This window comes from Thermobia domestica, chromosome 17 (assembly GCF_964235325.1).
Source record: "Thermobia domestica chromosome 17, izTheDome1.hap1.1, whole genome shotgun sequence".
NCBI lineage: Eukaryota > Metazoa > Arthropoda > Insecta > Zygentoma > Lepismatidae > Thermobia > Thermobia domestica.
Window position 1 is genome coordinate 6,800,633 of NC_137470.1, and position 18,086 is coordinate 6,818,718.

The following is an 18,086-nucleotide window of genomic DNA, read 5'->3' on the forward strand; positions in this document are numbered from 1 at the left end:
ATTTAAGTATTTAAGCTTCCTAAGGGTGTATGGCGGAGGTGAGTGACGCTCATATAGACTCGAGGTTTTGGTTCCGTCCTAGTGGTGGAGGAACATTTAATATAAATCCAAATGCGTTTGGGTTGGATCCCTTGAGTAGTATTGCAGTAAATTGTCAGGAGGTGCCAGTATGTCTGGAGAAGTTTTTTTTATTCTTGGGACAGGTATATACGGGCTTACGATACTTTTTATATGCTTAGAGGGACTTCTTTACCTGTTTGTGACCCGATAATGACATAATTTACCTATAATTCACCTGATTTTTATTAAATAAACACAATTCATTTTTTTATTACTCTACAAAAACCCCAATTCATTTTTTATTAGCCCACAGAAAGTCCTGTTTATTTTTTACCAGCCCTATTTATTTTTCAGTCCTGTTTATTTTTTATCAGCCCTATTTATTTTTTATCAGTGAACAGAAAGCCCTGTTTATTTTTTATCAGTCAACAGAAAGTCCTGTTTATTTTTTATTAAGCAATAGGAAGTTTTATTTATTTTTTTAACAGTGCTCAGAAGCACTGATTGTTTTTTATTTATCACGTATGTGTGACCTTTGCGCTGGCGCCATTACCGTCGCGCCGCCCGCCCGACAGCCGCGAACGCTAACGGTATTTTTCGGCGCACTTTGTATGTTTACCCAGTATTCTAACTTAAGTAAGAAGAGAAAGTTTACTTACCTTTGATAACTCCTGCGCTGCTGCCTATTTCCTGGTTGCGGCTGATGATTCATTGATGTTGATTATTTTCTTTATGACGTAGAACTTGTTACGCGAACAAATAAATATTGCGATACCGCATTTTGTAATTTCATGTTTTAGGATATATTTATAGCCACGGTTGACATTTTTGATTCAGATTATTATTGAATTTAATAAAATAATAATTCATTGAGTGAATATATGAATTTGATATTGTAATTTTATGAAAAGTATTAATATTGTGCCTTTATCTATAATTTATTTTTATACATATGAAGCATATGTATTCTTCCTTTATCTTATACAGAATACACATACTTAGTATAATGTACGTAAATAAACTTATATAATAATATATGAAGCATATGTATTCTTCCTTTATCTTATACAGAATACACATACTTTAGTATAATGTACGTAAATAAACTTATATAATAATATATGAAGCATATGTATTCTTCCTTTATCTTATACAGAATACACATACTTTTTGTATGAAGTACCTTTTTAATTGTATAGGATGTAGAAATTAAAGGCAGGAATATAATTTAAAAATTTTATTGTAAAAATAATAATAAAAATATATATAATAATAAAAAATATGTATATAAAAAGTGTTTGTATATAATAAAAATGTAAATATAATAAAATGAAAATGTAAAATATATAATAAAAATTAAAAATTGAATATAATAAAATAATATGTAGATATATAATAAAAATTAAAATATAGATATATAATAAAAATAAAAAATGTAGATATATATAATAAAAATTAAAATTGTAAAATATATAACAAGTGTTTGAATATAATGATATATATATTGTTCTATTGATTGCTTGTACTTGATTAATAAAAATAATTTAATATTTGAAATATGGTATTTACAATATAGAAAAAAAACTATTTACAATATAGAAAAACTATTTACAATATATAAAAACTTTACATTATATGAGAGAAAAGTATTTACAATATGAAAAATTTATAATATATAAAAACTATTTGCAATATGAAAAATCTATTAAAATATATGAAAAGTGTATTTACAAATTTTATATATGAAAAAAAATCTATTTACTATATGAAAAGATCTATTTACAAAAATTTTATAATATATTATTTACAAAAGGAAGGGGTGACTTTGTAGGGGTGCGATGGCTACGTACTTATTGGTGTTTTCGTAGGTGGTGAAAAGTTTGTGAGAAGTTGTTTATGTAACTTAACCGGGAATAAATTCAGCTATAGCATGTTTAAGGACAGGATGTAGTATTATCATAATGTTTCCTTCCACATTTACTCATTGAACTATTTACATTTTAAAGCTATATTTTATTTGAGTAATATTTACAACCCATTCACACACTCATACGTACATTCTTTACGAACCATAAACACAACTAAAACTTTACCCGCAATAACCATATGGTAATGTCCTATAGTCCGTTTCACTGTCATCGTTAAGTCGACGTCTTTTGTTGCCAACTTTTTGGTGAGTCTTTGTCTCAGGTCTGGACACAATGATAAACCCTTTCTTACGGGCAATTCTCCCTGGGATGTTTAACACTTTCTTTTCAATTTTTCCGCGAACTAATTTATAGAAATGATCGAAATTTATTTCCTGTAATGCGAGATAGTCTAAAGTGATTCCCCGTATCTTATATACATACTCTACTTTACCCGTCCCAATTTCTTTTAACCTATACGCATAATTTTTTGGTCCCAAACCTATAAACGCGTTAATTTCCCACCCTTCCGGAACTTCGTCTGTTAGCTCTCCCAGGTAGGATCCCAACGCAAGCTTAGGTTTTTCATTGCGCCGCTGAATAAACATAATACTGTCAGTGTCACAGTATAATGTGTCTTTTGGTCCCACAGTTGTTAACAAATCGTAAAGCTTTAGCCGCGCCCATGATGTAATGAACGCAGCAAGTACAACGTTTGAAAACTTTAACGGCTTATTTTCGTTTTCAACGTTTTTATATGTGACAACAGCATGTTTTTCCCCAATGACTAGTACACTTTGTACTTCGTACTGCGGTGCCCATAGGTAGCCGTAAAGCTTTTCCGGCGTGTCAACAACCACTGATTGTGACAAATCCGTTCTTTGTCCCCATTTGCCGTAGAGCGAATTGAGGAATAGCTTGGCTATGTACCTCAAGCCAGGGTTCAATCCAATATTATCCTCCATTAACTCTATGCCTTCGTGGGCATAATAATCTGCTATGTATTTTTGTTTGTCTCCTTTGCTTTTGCACCAAACAGGAAAACCAGAGGCTTCCTGCTTTAATTTCAGGAAGGAATTCACATAGTCATGGAAAAGACTATGCGAATTTCCCTCCTCAGAACCGAGTAGTTCGAATTCCCAGATTTCATTAATTTGCAGAACTTTATAACCGCTTTGTAGTGCTCTATGCAGCTCAGGGGTACAATACGTGTCTGTTAAGGCACGTTCGGCATCACTATGTCTGCAATTGTTGACATTACTTTCTTCCATACACGTGCGACATAAGCCAAACATAAGTCTACCGTTACACGTATACGGCAACACCGGAAAAAAGAGATCTTTTGGGGGCAAGATGGTGCATTTAACCAGCCCGTGAATACTTTCCACTTCTGGAAAGTCCGGCCCCTTATGTATTTTAGGCTTCCCTACAGGCATCGGCTTACGAGCCATCACATATGGATATAACGATGTTACATCCAAATACTGAATTGTTTCGTCATTGCTACATTCGTACAATGCATTAAAGCATTCAGTACGACCACCATGAAAACCTTCTTTAGGTGCAAGATGATTGACAAGGTCCTTACATTGAGTTTTGATAAACTCTTGTAATTTTTTGTCGTTTTTCACCATGCTGTCCCATTCACATTCCCATATCTCAACAACATTGAGATTTAATTTTTTAAGGAATGCGGTTTTTGTGATCGTATTTTCATACCGTTCCTGCATTGATGTAGCATGACTAGAGGAACTGTCAAGGGGCTGATCCCGAAGCGTTGTATAACACCTTGGGCACCCATGGAAGTAACACCCGTTAAATTCGTATGCAGTTTTTGTCAGGTTATCAAACCCATCGACCTTATATTTACCAAAAGATCGTTCCAATCCATTCCCAGAATGTTGAATTTTTTTTCCTTCGGTACGTTCCAAATACCGTAACCAATACATTGCTTTTAAGCTCTGCTGGTTACGATGATCGAACCCGAGAGGAGGAATAACTGGAATCGTCTCTTCAGGTAAGTATGTAGACCGATACGTTAGTATAGCCAAACTTGCAATAGTGGACGATGAAATAAAACATTGAATACCGTGAGTTTTTTCCTCGATCAAGTTTGAAAACTTGATGACCGCTTCAGCGAGGATTTTAACATCGTTGCGGCAGTACATTACCATCTCCTTGTGCAGATCATACTGCTCACCACTTAAAGCACGTTCTTGGTGCCAGGTGATTAATTGCTGTCGATCGGAAGAACTCATACTCTCAGGATCAAAAAACTTAACATCAGGAATCTTACCTACATAATTTTGATTTTCGAACGTATTAAACAAATATGGGAAATATCCCTTTCGTAAATTACCGCGCAAGCCTAAAGTTTTGGGTAATTTTGACAGCTTAATACCCATATAGAGGTAAGTATCCCGGAAAATAATTTTATTACCAAGCCGCATTTCAATAATTTTTTGACCCTGCATAATAAGGGTGGGAGATAAGCAATGTTTTTCTATTAAATTCCTACAACTGAACTGGACATCATAATTAGAACCATTGTGCGAAAGCACAATGATTTTTTGAAACTTTGGACGAGGCATTAATACGAAATTAATGAACTCATCGATCGTTGAAAAGTCAAACTCACGTTTTCCCTGTTCATTTCCACAAACAAAGCATGGATCATCCAGCTCTGTGTCCTTGCAAGCATGACATATATTCCTGCAAACCACATAGTTAACGCAGTGTTCTTGTTCCTCACATTCATTTTTACGAAGTAACATCGTTTCCACATCAAATACGATATATAGAAATCTATCAATATGTGATTGACTGGACTTCTGAACATAACAAATATGATCAGCGTCTACGTGCTTGTCACAAGACTTACACAAACGCTCACCACATTGATGCTCAGATTTCCTACGACGTAAATTGTACATTTTAGCACATTCGGGACAAAACCGCTTTGTTTCACATAAACTTTTGCCACGTCCAATTACACGCTTATGATTCGTAAAGCATTCAGCCGAAGGAAACAATCTATGACAATCATTACATTCCCGCTTAATATTATCAGCACATACCTCGTGGTATACTTCACATGCATTGCACTTAGCATTACATTTATGGTATTGTGCATGATTATATCCCTGTAAACAATGCTTACAATATCCTTGTTTACCCAACAGAGACGTAATGCATGTAATTAATTCATAATGACCTTTTTCGTAATGGATAAGGATTTGTTTTTCTGCTTTTACTCCCGGATAAATTACATTGTACTCCCGGTTCATGGCGTTCCTTTCATATACCACGATTTGGTAGTTGGGTGCCAGGTATTGTTGAAATTTTTTTACATCATCAATAGTACAGCCATTTTGATGTTTAATGGTAACATCAGCATTATCACACAAATCCATGGCTTGCTTGAGTAGACGTTTCGGGTGGTTTTTTAATTCATATACCTGCTGACGATTATGCTCGGCCTTTGCCATCCCAAGGATGATGCTCTTGGGAAGGCAGTATATATCTTTGTTTAACGGGATGGTACTTTGTTCATGATGTGTAGTAAGATCAACGTACTTACTAGTGCCACGTGTTTTACCTCTTCCCTTGCGAGGATTTACAGTGTGTATCCTAAAGATTACTGAATCCCCGAAAAGGAAGTGCTCGTTACTATTAAGTACGTTCTCTACTGATCTAAAAAAGGCCTCCGGGTTCAATTCCTTCTTAGGACGCCACGTCATGTATACTGGCTTGTTTATCGTCGAGGCAGAGCTCTCGATAACCATACCAACATACATGTTATCGTCAACGTCGTTTAACGCATGCTGTTGTACATACTCAAAGAGTTTCTCCAAATAAACAACCGGGTCTTCGATTCCTATGTTACGCATGCGCTTAACGGTAATTTCCTTTCCCCGCAAGCCAAAGTATGGATAATGTTTAGTTTTACTACCAATGATGGAAAAATTATCATTTGTTCCAGCACCATACATTTGATTCTCTGGTGCAGAACTAGGACCTGGCAAATTTACAGGTTCACCCATGAACTCGACAGAGTCATCTGCAGTTAAGCCAGAAGTCTTCCCTGCAGATACCAACTCTCTAAATTTTTCACGCGCCAATACCCGGATGTTATCTTGACAAAAGAAGCCCGTACGATATAAATCAATAATATCCTTCGCGGACTTACATTTTGCCAAAATAACAACAGGGTCATGCCCAAAATGCGCCAATAATGCACGTAATAAACGCGCGTATTGCTCGTTATACACACGCACCCCTAATGCATGACATTGCGTCACCACCTCCCACGTAAAGAAAACTTCTCCGCCATTATCATATCCACGTGATTCCAACAGCTGCAACATGGCTTTAATAGTGTTGATTCCCTCGTATGCCATTGTTGAATCTAATTTAAACAAATAATTAATTAGTTATTTCACCTTATTATTATACACTAATTTATATCGCACGAATATTTAATTTACTTTTATGTGTAAACTTTAATTGCGGTAACTTCCTAAAAGACTATGTTTACACCTCGAAGTACAAAAACAAACTGAACTATGTTTTGCGTAAAATCTTATAAACACTATTTCTTTGATTACAGCCACTTCCAAGAATCTTCTAACTTAGAACCAACGGAGCGATGTTACCTCTACGAGTAATTATATCGAAATAATTTCCAATTGCTCTATGGACTTTATTTATACTTTTTCCAATATCTTTATTCCTCTATTTATTTTGTATCCAAAAACACGTCCGCACGATGGAACTGCTTTCTGTAGAATGACCAATTAATGAATTTGAGCTTCTTATATACACGGAGATAATGTAAATTTCCAAAATTCCACACGGCTAATAATTTACTAAGTATTTTCTCAAAGATACTGTTTAACTTTATCAGTTAACAACACTTTCCGTTAACAACACGGAGAGACGTCTTCACCGTACAAATTCTTTTGCTATACTGACCACCGCGCACTTTTCCCGCTCTTATATAGACGCAAATATGAAAAATTCCCAGAATTCCATGCGAAGTTTTCCGAAGATAACTAACTTTATGATATAATCCACTATGTGTTTACCGAAATATGGATAAATGTTTATTTTTCAATAGTTTAAGACCAGCAAATCTAATTATAGTTTCCGACAACAATGTCCCGAAAAGTACAAGTAGAAACGTCTTTACTCTAGCAGTACTTCTTCTATACTGATCCGCCGCGGCTTGCTGCGGTATACTTATACTTTCGGAAATGTAATCTCGTACCCAAATGCATTTAGTTTGTAATCTTGTACCCAAATACACTTACTTTAAAGTCCCGTACCCAGATAATTTAGTTTGTAATCTCGTACACAGACTGATTAATCATGTATCAACGAAAATATTTTCTAAAGTAATAATGCCCTTTTACAAACATGTATTATTTAAACTCATGTGACATTTACGAAGATTTCCGAACTTAACCGAATGTTTCCGAATATTTATTTTTCATGGACAATAATATTTTCATATTTGAAAAAATGAACATATCTGATATAAACATTCCAATGAATAAAAATCATTTCAAAATAACATTGGCAATAAAAAAAAATCCAAGTAGTAATAAACAGGAACACAATTAAATAAAAATAACATAGTAAACAAAACATATCAAAGAAGAAATAGTTTAGCAAAAATCAATTAAGAAACAAGGTTAAAAAGGTTTAGAACAGTTTATGACCAAAAGCATCAGAACTTTATCAGACAAACAATATAGCAGAGATTTAAAGAATATAGATAATTAATCCATATAGGTTAGCAAAACCAAATTTAATTCACCAAAATATTAAAATTAACAGTATTAGATTTTAAAAGATACTTAATTATTACAGTTTATTCAAAAGAGCATTAAAATACTTAATTGTTACAAATTATAGTTAAGAAAAATTACGTATGGTTAGAATGAAAGGGTTATTAGTTACAAATCATAGGTAAACATCAATCAAAAGAGAAAATTTATTCAATAGGATTAGCAAGAATTAACATAAATGAGGTTAAGAAAAAGCATAATTATTTAAAAGATCAATTACTAAATTTCAAAGGTGTACGGCTAAATAACATATTAAATTAACTAAACAATTAAAATAATTAATTTGATAAATGTTCTACAGTATTCAATGAAATGCATCAACAAAGAAAACTAATATAATCAATAAATATTATTGTGACTATTCAATTTGTAAATTTTGTATTATTGTAACTATTTTTATAATGCACTACTAATGAAAGTTCAGTTAATTCTATTTTTTACCTTAACTGTAAACGTTAATGTCTATTTTCTCAAATGACATTAAATTCTTACAATGCAATTCTTTATATGTTTACATGAAACTCTTTGATTGTAAAATAAAAATACAAAGTGAAATGTAAAATTGAAAATGCAAAGTGTAAATTTAAAATTGTAAAAGTAAAATGTAAATTAAAAATGTAAGTTTCACATGAAACTCTTTGATTGTAAAATAAAAAATGCAAGTGTAAATTAAAAATGTAAAAGTAAAATGTAAAGATGTAAATTAAAAATGTAAAAGTAAAATGTAAATTAAAAATGCAATTTTCACATGAAACTCTGTGATTGTAAAATAAAAAAATGCAAAAGTGTAAATTAAAAAAGGTAATTTTCACATGAAACCTTTATTGTAAAATGCAAACGTAAAAAAAATACAAAGTGTAAATTTAAAAAAAAATGCAAAAGTAAAAAAATGTAATTTTCACATGAAACTTTTATTGTAAAATGTAATTCATTATATGTTTACATGAAACTTTTAATTGCAAAATAAAAATGTTAATGCAAAATGTAATTTTAAAAAATTAAATGTTTCAAACGAAAATATAAGTTTAGATGTTCATTAATTAAGTTGCGCACATGTAAAGTTAGTTTAGTCAAAATTATTTGTCAGTATGTCTTTCATTATGTAAAATTTAATATTGTAGTTTCATTAAGTTAAAATTTTAATTATATAATGTTCATATACTCTTTGAACTAAAAAATTTTAAAGTTTGCAACACTTACCACCGCTGGTTAGATGTCAACAGATCTAACAGGACACGATGTATTAATTTTCGGTGCACTTGTATGGCGCTGTCAACACTGAAACCATAAAAACATTTATTAGTATACAATTTCAGTTCTATATTTCTCATTTTGTTACAAGTTTAATGCACAGTAAGCTATTTAGTAATCATTTTTTTTATCAACTTTCAGTTTAACAATGAGCTTTTTTATTAATTTGGAACTCACATAATGTTCTCTGAGTTTTCTTTAATGAAAACGAACCAATAAATAATTATCAAACTAAAATAAAAATAAGTTGCTCCGACTAAAAAGAATACAAATAATTAGTACACTCACATATTGTTCAAACATTATTAGTATGCTCACACAAAGTGTTCGAGTAATTTATTACGAAATAAATAAATAAAGAGCTTGCACAGCAAACAAGTTTGTGTAACAAACTAGAGAATAAAAAAAAGATACAATCCAACAAATTATTTGTAGGTTCACACTGTAAGTGTTCTGAGCTTCTAATAAAATGATCAAACAAAGTTGCTGAACAAATTAAAAATTATTTCAAGAAAGTATATTATGAAACAGGATATGTAATGTAATTAATATTGGTTGCATACTTACAGAATATCTGCAGGTTTTTTTTAATTCCAATTTCTTCAAAGGTCCAAAAGAGAGAAGTCCAATTGATCTGCTGAAGTATCCTAAAACAAAAAGACAATTTTTTACTACTTGAAACAAAGTTTCTTAAGAGTTTGTGAAACAAACGAACGAATAACACCATAGGTGTTCTACAGAGTTTACTTTAGCATACGATTTATTTACAGTTTCGCAGCGTAGCTGCTCTGAGCTTGTGTACCAAGCGATCCGTAAAATAAGAAATTATTTACAAGTTCCCAGCGTAGGTGGTCTTACGACTTTCTATAAGAAATTTTTGTAAGTTCACATTTTTAATGTTCGCAATTTTTAAAATATTTTCGAAATTATTTGTAGGTTCACACTATAAGTGTTCGAGTAATTCATTACGAGAGGTTAAATTAATAGAAATCGATCCATAAAATAAGTTGCTCAGAGTAATTTATTAGGAGAGTATAAAAAATTATTACACTCACATATTGTTCGACGTATAAAATAATTGCAGTTCTAAAAGTAATATTGTAAATAATATGAATTATTTTATACATTGCAACAAGGTTGCTCTATTTGAGTAATTTATTAAGAAAAATACCTTTGGTACTACCTCTGATACTTCTGGTAGTACGTTCTTGAATAGACCACACCAATGGATAACCTAAAACATAACATAATTTGTATTAGATTCGTATACATTATTTATATATATTTACTTTAGAATATCTTATATGCATACACTATATAGTATAGAATACCTTATATAAATATAGCATCTACTATAAATTCTTATATGTATATATCTAGTATAAATTCTTATATGCTTACACTATATAGTATAGATTACCTTATGTGAATATAGTATCTACTATAAATTCTTATATGTATATATCTAGTATAAATTCTTATATGGTTACACTATATAGCATAGATTACCTTATATGAATATAGTATCTATTATAGATTCTTATATGTATATAATATGTACTATAAAGTCTTGTATGTATATACTATGTATATAATATGTATATATCTAGTGTAGATTCTTATATGTATATAATATGTATATATCTAGTATAGATTCTTATATGCTTACACTATATAGTATATATTACCTTATATGAATATAGTATCTACTAAAATTCAAAAGATTCACCTTAAGATAATTCGCGTGTTACGTATATTAAATCTATTAACAGAAATTTATCAACCAGCAGGCTAAAGTATGGACATGTAGCAACAACTAGTTCCGCTTAGTAAAAGCCATATGTAAATATCCAAGACTAGTATGGGAGAGGTCTAATATAATATGTGCTGTTTCGTAGAAGCATGCTGAATAATATATGTACAACTAAACAGGAACATAATGTCTTAGTACAAAGGCATAGGACTACATCCAAAAAACCAAAGAAAAGCAAAACAAAAGACTCCAACTACCATGAGACATAAAGAAATACAGAGTATGGTTAAGTTAGCTTAGCTGTTCTTAGGAGCATGCGATCCGTAAAAATAAGTTGCTTAGGAAGGGAGCCATTAAAATATTAGGAGAATACAAATAATTAACAATGAGCTTCTAATGAAGCGATTGAATATAAGGCGAAATATAATCCAATTAAAGTTACAAAATAAAAAGCAAAAGCTAATTAGAGAACATACATAGATCACAGAACAAATAGCCAGGGAGCTACAAAAATAGGAAAGAAAGGTATTTGTGTATGGCATAGCTAGAGAACAATAAAGAGAAAAAATACAGACGATAATAGGTACCGAGGAAATACTACAAGCGACGGAAAAGTAGAGAAAAAATACTACAAGCGGCGGAAAAGGTACAAGAGCAAAACCAAAAGAAAGGAAACACAAATCATGGTTAGGTTAGGTTTAGAAGTTAATCAAATAGAGAAAAAGCAAAGAAAAAGAAACAAAAGATAAAGAACGGAAAAGACAAAGAGAAAAGCAAAACATAAACAAAGTAAACTTTGGTTAGGTTAGGTTTAGAAGGTAATAAAGCAAATAAATAAATAAAGGAAAACAAAAGACAAATAGTCTAATTGTCAAAGAGGATACAGTTATGTAAATGGCAGTAGGTGAAAAGAGAGAGAAACAAAGTAGGCAGAGAGACAGAGGAAAAACAGAGAGAGAGAGAAAAGGAATAGTTATGTAGATGGGAGTAGGTGAAAAGAGAGAAACAAAATAGGCGGAGAGACAGGAAAAACAGGGAGAGAGAAAAGGTATAGTTATGTAGATGGGAGTAAGTAAAAGAAAGAAAAAAACAAAGTAGGAGGAGAGACAGAGGAAAAACAGGAAGGGAGAGGGAGAGAAAGAGAGAAAGAAGGTATAGTTATGCAGATGGGAGTAGGTGAAAAGAAACAAAGTAGGCGGAGAGACAGAAGAAAAACAGGAAGGAAGAGGGAGAAAGAGAGAAGGTATAGTTATGTAGATGGGAGTAGGTGAAAAGAAAGAAAAAACAAAGTAGGCGGAAAACAGGAAGAGAGAAAGACAAAAGGTATAGTTATGTAGATGGTAGTAGGTGGAAAGAAAGAGAGAAAAACAAAGTAGGCGGAAAGACAGGAAAAACAGGGAGAGAGAGAGAGAAGGTATAGTTATGTAGATGGGAGTAGGTGAAATGAAAGAAAAAAACAAAGTAGGCGGAGAGACAAAGGAAAAACAGGAAGAGAGAGAGACAGAAGGTATAGTTATGTAGATGGTAGTAGGTGGAAAGAGAGAGAGAAAAAAGCATATTTAGGTAGATGGCAATAGATGGAGAGAAAAACAAAGTAGGTGGAAAGACAGGAAAAACAAGGGGGAGAAAGGGCGACAGAGTAGGGGAAAAACAGCAAAAGAAATAGTTGTGTGAATGGTACTAGGTAAAACAAAATGCTAGTTGTTTCATATTCTATCTGGTATTAAAATGTAAGATAAAAACCAAAACCAGTAACAGTTCAAGGAATACTAATAAAAAAGTCTCTGAAACAAACAATAAGGAAACCATGATAAAAGAAATATTGAAGCCTAATGTGTATAAAAGGGTACGGGTCAACTGAAGCTAAGCTATACAAGGTTAGAAAAAGCATCAAAATGTTAAAACTTGTGCATCGTGGCATGAGGATTAAATCAAACTTATTTTATTCTGTACTCATGTATTTTGTTTCTGTTAATTTTATTTAGTATTTTTATAATTCACTCACTCACTTAGTTACTTACACACATTTATTTACTCACTCAGTCACTCACTCACTTACTCACTCACACATACTCACTCAGTTACTCATGGGCGCAGTGGCTCAGTGGTAGAGCGTTCACCTCTGGTGCATGGGGCTTTGGTTCGCACCAATTATTTCAACATCTTCATGACAAACATTAAGTTTGGATTTATTTTTTTTTATAAATTGTGGTGGACAAGCACAGTGTGCGTGGGTTTTCTCCCACTTTCTATATACTTTTAAGAGCTTTCTTTGTAAAGCGAAGCAATATAAAAAAATCGATCTATTAGGAGAATATCTTTTATTCTCTCACATATTGTTCGACAAATCTTTTATTCTCTCACATATTGTTCAACAAATAAATAATTTGCAGGTTCCCACTTTCTATATACTTTAAGAGCTTTCTTTGTAAAGAGAGGCAATATAAAAACCAGCATAACCGTGGGACTTAAAAATTTCATTTTTCAGTCACTCACTCAATTGCGCGCACACACACACACACACACACACACACATACACACACAGTCACACACTTACTCACTCATTCACTCACTCACTCACTCAGTTACACACACACACACACACACACACACACACACACACATACACACATTTTTTTAACAACGAGCTTAGTATTTTCGAAACAAAGTTTCTCTTTTGAATTTGCTAAGCAAATGAACCAGTAAAATAAAATAACACAAATGAATAAATAATTAACACGGAACTTTTAATAAAGTGATGAAACTAAAATAAACGTAAGTTATTCCGACTATTTTATTAGGAGAGTATAAAAGTAAGAATTGCCCCTTAGTTCTTTAATGGTATGCATTCCAACACTACAACAATGTCGCACCTTATTGCCTAACCTCCTAGGATAAATCTGTTGCACAGTTTCTATTCTTAACAATTATACTTATAGGGCACCCTCCTACGTACTGTGTAGTATCCATGTAACTGTACTCGCTTAACTAATTTTACAACAAACCAGTAAACCGCCCCACCACTCTTTCTTATCTTGCGCCGTCCCTCTCACGGAATTATTTGTAGGTTTACACTCTATTTTAACAGGTAGCTTCTAATGAAGCTCAAAAAAAATATGTTCACATATACTGTTCGAACACGTTATACATGTGTGGAATTTTTTTAAAAAAATGGATTCAATAAATAATTTAGAACTTTTCATAGAAAAGGAGAATATAAAAATAAGCGTAGCACGTAAAATTGGCTAGTCCATAATTAAACCGGGGATCACAAGTGTATAAGGCAAACGTCTTACTTACTACACCAGAATATGCAAATATCACTTTGGAGGGAAGCGTGCTGAGTCAAATGTGTTCCGCCTAATTGTATCAACGTATGCAAGTTTTACATTTATTTTAAATACAATAGTAAATTGTTTTTTCTTATCTACTCTCAAAATTTTGACAAATATAACTAAAGGGTCCAAAACGTGCAATGTGGATGTTCGTAACCTACAATCCTGCTCTCATAACTACAGTGATCATTTAGTATAATATTCCATTCTCAATTAAGTTTATAAATGCTGCAAACTTTCTTCCGAAATTCCTTATGATTTATTTCTGTCATAAGGTTTATCGTGTCTTCCGTGAAAAAAATCTTTTTCAAACTCCACTTTCTTTAAATTATTTATAGGTTCACAAGCTATGCTTATTCCAAGCTTCTATAAAAAGCGTAGCAATTAAAATTGCACAACAAACAATTTATTTTTCAAGTTCGCAATTTTTAAAATATTTTCGAAACAAGTTTCTCTTTATGAGATTTCATAGAAATCGATCCATAAAATAAGTTGCTCCGACTAATTTATTAAGAGAATACAAATAAGAACAACTTTTCATAGAAAAGGAAAATATAATATAATCAAACAAAAGTAAAAAACAAAAAAATCTTATCACAGCCTGACCGAGGATCGAACGCGCGACCTTTAGTGCATGAGTCCAGCGCTTTACTTACTAAGCCACGAAACAATGCAATTTCAATCTAACGCTTTTCCAGCTAGCACATGTTTGTATCAAAGTTCAACATTTCAGTATACTAGGCAAATTATATTTTTTTGCTTTCAACGTGATAGTACATTTAATTTTTATGACAAACAAGAAATAATTTTACCGTTCTGACTAATTTTTACAATGTATAGAAGAAATATTAACCGTGTTTGCTCCTAGTTTTATTTATTTGTACAAAATGTCTACTAACATGCAATGGCAAAATATATTTTGTTCATTCAAAATGGTTTGCATTATGGTCAAATAATTATAAGTAAAACTATAATTTGTACAAGTACCTGTAATAAATCAAAATTTGTTCAACTAATTTATTACAAGGAAGTTAAAATCTTGGCAATGAAATCTCATCTTCAAAGCAAATATCTCAACAAACATTCAAAACCTAAATTCCGTAAAATTGATTAGGACTATTACAAGAAACGTATTAAATACTAAAATAACGCGCGGTTTTACCATGGAAAGTTCAAATTTATACTTTAGGGCAGGGCAAAGCGTTCACCGTTGGTGCTGCCCTACAATTGCATTTCAATATATCCAATAAACAAGCTATCCTAACCACTAGGACGATTTCAAATCTAACTGACTCCTAAATCAATTCAAATTGTTCTTACTGACAAAAGTGCTGTAACAAATAAACATTAATCCTATACAAAACCCTGTAGGTTTTGTTTTCAAAGCAATAATTTAAGTCTTAGTTCATCTTATTATTCATTATATTATGCGTGTTTTTACCACATTCTTTATAACTTAATGCCAAATATTCTACGGGTTCCCCAGGTCATAAAATAATTACTAGTTTCTCTAAGAAGCTATGCTTCTCCATAAATTCCCCACCACCCACATTTTCATTTCGTCAAACTTCCTATAAAATTGTTTCTGTAAATAATTAGTATGCTCTTGGAATGAACTAAAACACAAAAAGGTATAAATTAATTAGCTAGTAAGAAGTTCTCTACTAATGCAAGTCATTAAACTTAAAATAGGCTAAAATCTTATCTCTATTGCCCAGTTTTTCGCAAGCAAAAGCAATATTCAGCAATCCGTGTTTACGGCATAATATTTTTATTAAACTTTAAAATTAATCCTGTTCCCTTAAAGAAACTGTCTACATGCCGGATTCAATATACAGTAATTTTCTGAAACTAGCAAAACTCCATAAAAATTGAAATGTCCTAAAACAAATCCACGCCTATCATCACTTAAAACTCAAATTTAAATTGTTCTTAAAATCTGTCATAGGCGATGAACGCCGGAACAAGTTATAGCTAGCCAAAAAAAATCCATAGAAACCTATTTCTTGCTAAAGTAATTGATTTAATTAGCCATCGCTCTGTTCGCAATATTACAATAAAACGTATTAATTTAAACGTAATCCTACCACTACGTACAATGTAAAACCCTTTATGGTTTCTCCAAATTAAAAAAAAACTTTACGGAGGTCTTGTAACTGTTTTCTACACTTAGTTCTTACTTTAGTTCATAGGTGGCAGTAAACGCGTTGTTCACAAGCCATGCTTTGTCTAACTGCTCTAACTATGTAAGTCAAAATAATGCCCCAAAAATATATTACTGCTTTGTTTCATAGCCACAAAATTAATACTAATAAACATACGCTATTTCAACTAAGTATATGAAATCATGTAACCTATAATTTCTGTATAAATCCTAATGTACTACAATAATTTAATAAATTCACATTTTAAATAAGGTAGCATCACAAAATCTAATTTTCTCTAATTCTGCCTTCCCAAGCTATCCGTATTAAATTAATCTACAGTAAAACATTGTTCATTCTCATCAACCAAATTCGTTTTAATTAAGACTACTAGTTCAATTCGTATTGTAAGCGACTCAATAATAAGCTTTGTTCTCTTAATACTCAAGAAAACATTAAAATATGTAATAGTATTTCATAAAACTGCCCAAAAGTAAATATATTTCCCCACTCTGCCTAAAATACGTACACGTCACCTATAAGCTACGTGTTCAATTTCCGGATGAAAAGTGTATAACCCTAGCCACAGTTTTCCACGTTTTTACAACAAACAAATGTCAAAGTTCAGGCCACTTTCTTCCAATTTTAAAAAAAGCCTAAAATCTAAATTCATATCCATTAAGCTACCATTAAAATTTTCTTATTAGTTAAAGCTCTTCCATGGGTAGGCGGTGGTGTAAAAAAAAAACGGTTAATTCCTCCAGTTTATGTGGCCTACATTAATCTATAAGTTCATGTCTCAAATAGCCTTGGTAAAAAAAAGTTCTAAATTTACAATCAATTACATTATAGGCCTCTAGTTTCATTCCCAACGCAAACTTCTATGTTTCCACATTTAATGTTAAGCAAAAGGATCACAAGTCTCAATGTTAAACTAAAATTCAACTCAACTCTGTCTAAAATAATAACTTCCGATTCTGTCTATTCAATAATATTTACGAATACAAATCTAGATTCAAACAAAAAATAATATACGCGTGTATATTATTAGTACTCAAATTTACTCCAAACAAAACGCATAATTTCAATAATACAGCTAAAATTGTTTAAATATATTTTCAAATATAAAATAAAATCAAATTAAACTTACCAATACAATTATAAATCAGCGTACAAATATTAACGAGTTGCACTATTCACACTACACATTAACAAAATTACTAGTTCAAAATCTTCTGATGTTCCCTCTCCAAAATCTTAATTCAAAAGAGGGCAGAATATCGTTGTACTAAAAGTTTATGCATATTATGCCCTCCCTCAAAGAGGGGGAAAAGATGATGCAGTCATGCTTCCTCATTGTCACATGTGCAAACGTTGCCATAATGAATTATTTTAGTGACCTCTATCTTCTTACTCATCCTAAGTAGGCTACGGTCTTCACTCATCAAAACCAAACAATTAAATGACAAATTGGCAACACCGATGAGGTCATTCAGTTGTTTTCCGTATGCAATGGAAAATTTCCTCCGTGTCTGAGGGAGTAAAGTATAATTTACATAAATAAGATAAACATGGTCTAGCGTTGGTTTACTTCCTTTAACTCGTGACTCATAATCTAAATGATTTCATCTGTTGTCCACGATGTCATCAAGTGCTTTTTGTCTTGAAACACTGGTTTCAATCAAAATATCCAATAAATAAAACAATAGTTTCTTCTTTAATAGGGCAAGTTTATAATTCAATTTTCATTATTATTATAATTCAATCAGTAAAATATATTTAA

At 31.8% G+C, this 18,086-nt stretch overlaps 1 protein-coding gene across 1 annotated transcript; it reads right to left on the reverse strand.

The window, feature by feature from the left end:
* Positions 1-1,556: 1,556 nt before the first annotated feature.
* Positions 1,557-17,607, reverse strand: LOC145674541 (uncharacterized). Its single transcript, XM_081744708.1, has 5 exons — positions 17,454-17,607; positions 10,242-10,304; positions 9,638-9,717; positions 9,020-9,097; positions 1,557-6,375 (listed from the first exon to the last, which is right to left on the reverse strand). Exon 5 carries the CDS (start codon positions 6,365-6,367, stop codon positions 2,150-2,152), a length of 4,218 nt encoding a protein of 1,405 aa, XP_081600834.1. The 5' UTR covers positions 6,368-6,375; positions 9,020-9,097; positions 9,638-9,717; positions 10,242-10,304; positions 17,454-17,607; the 3' UTR covers positions 1,557-2,149.
* Positions 17,608-18,086: the final 479 nt, after the last annotated feature.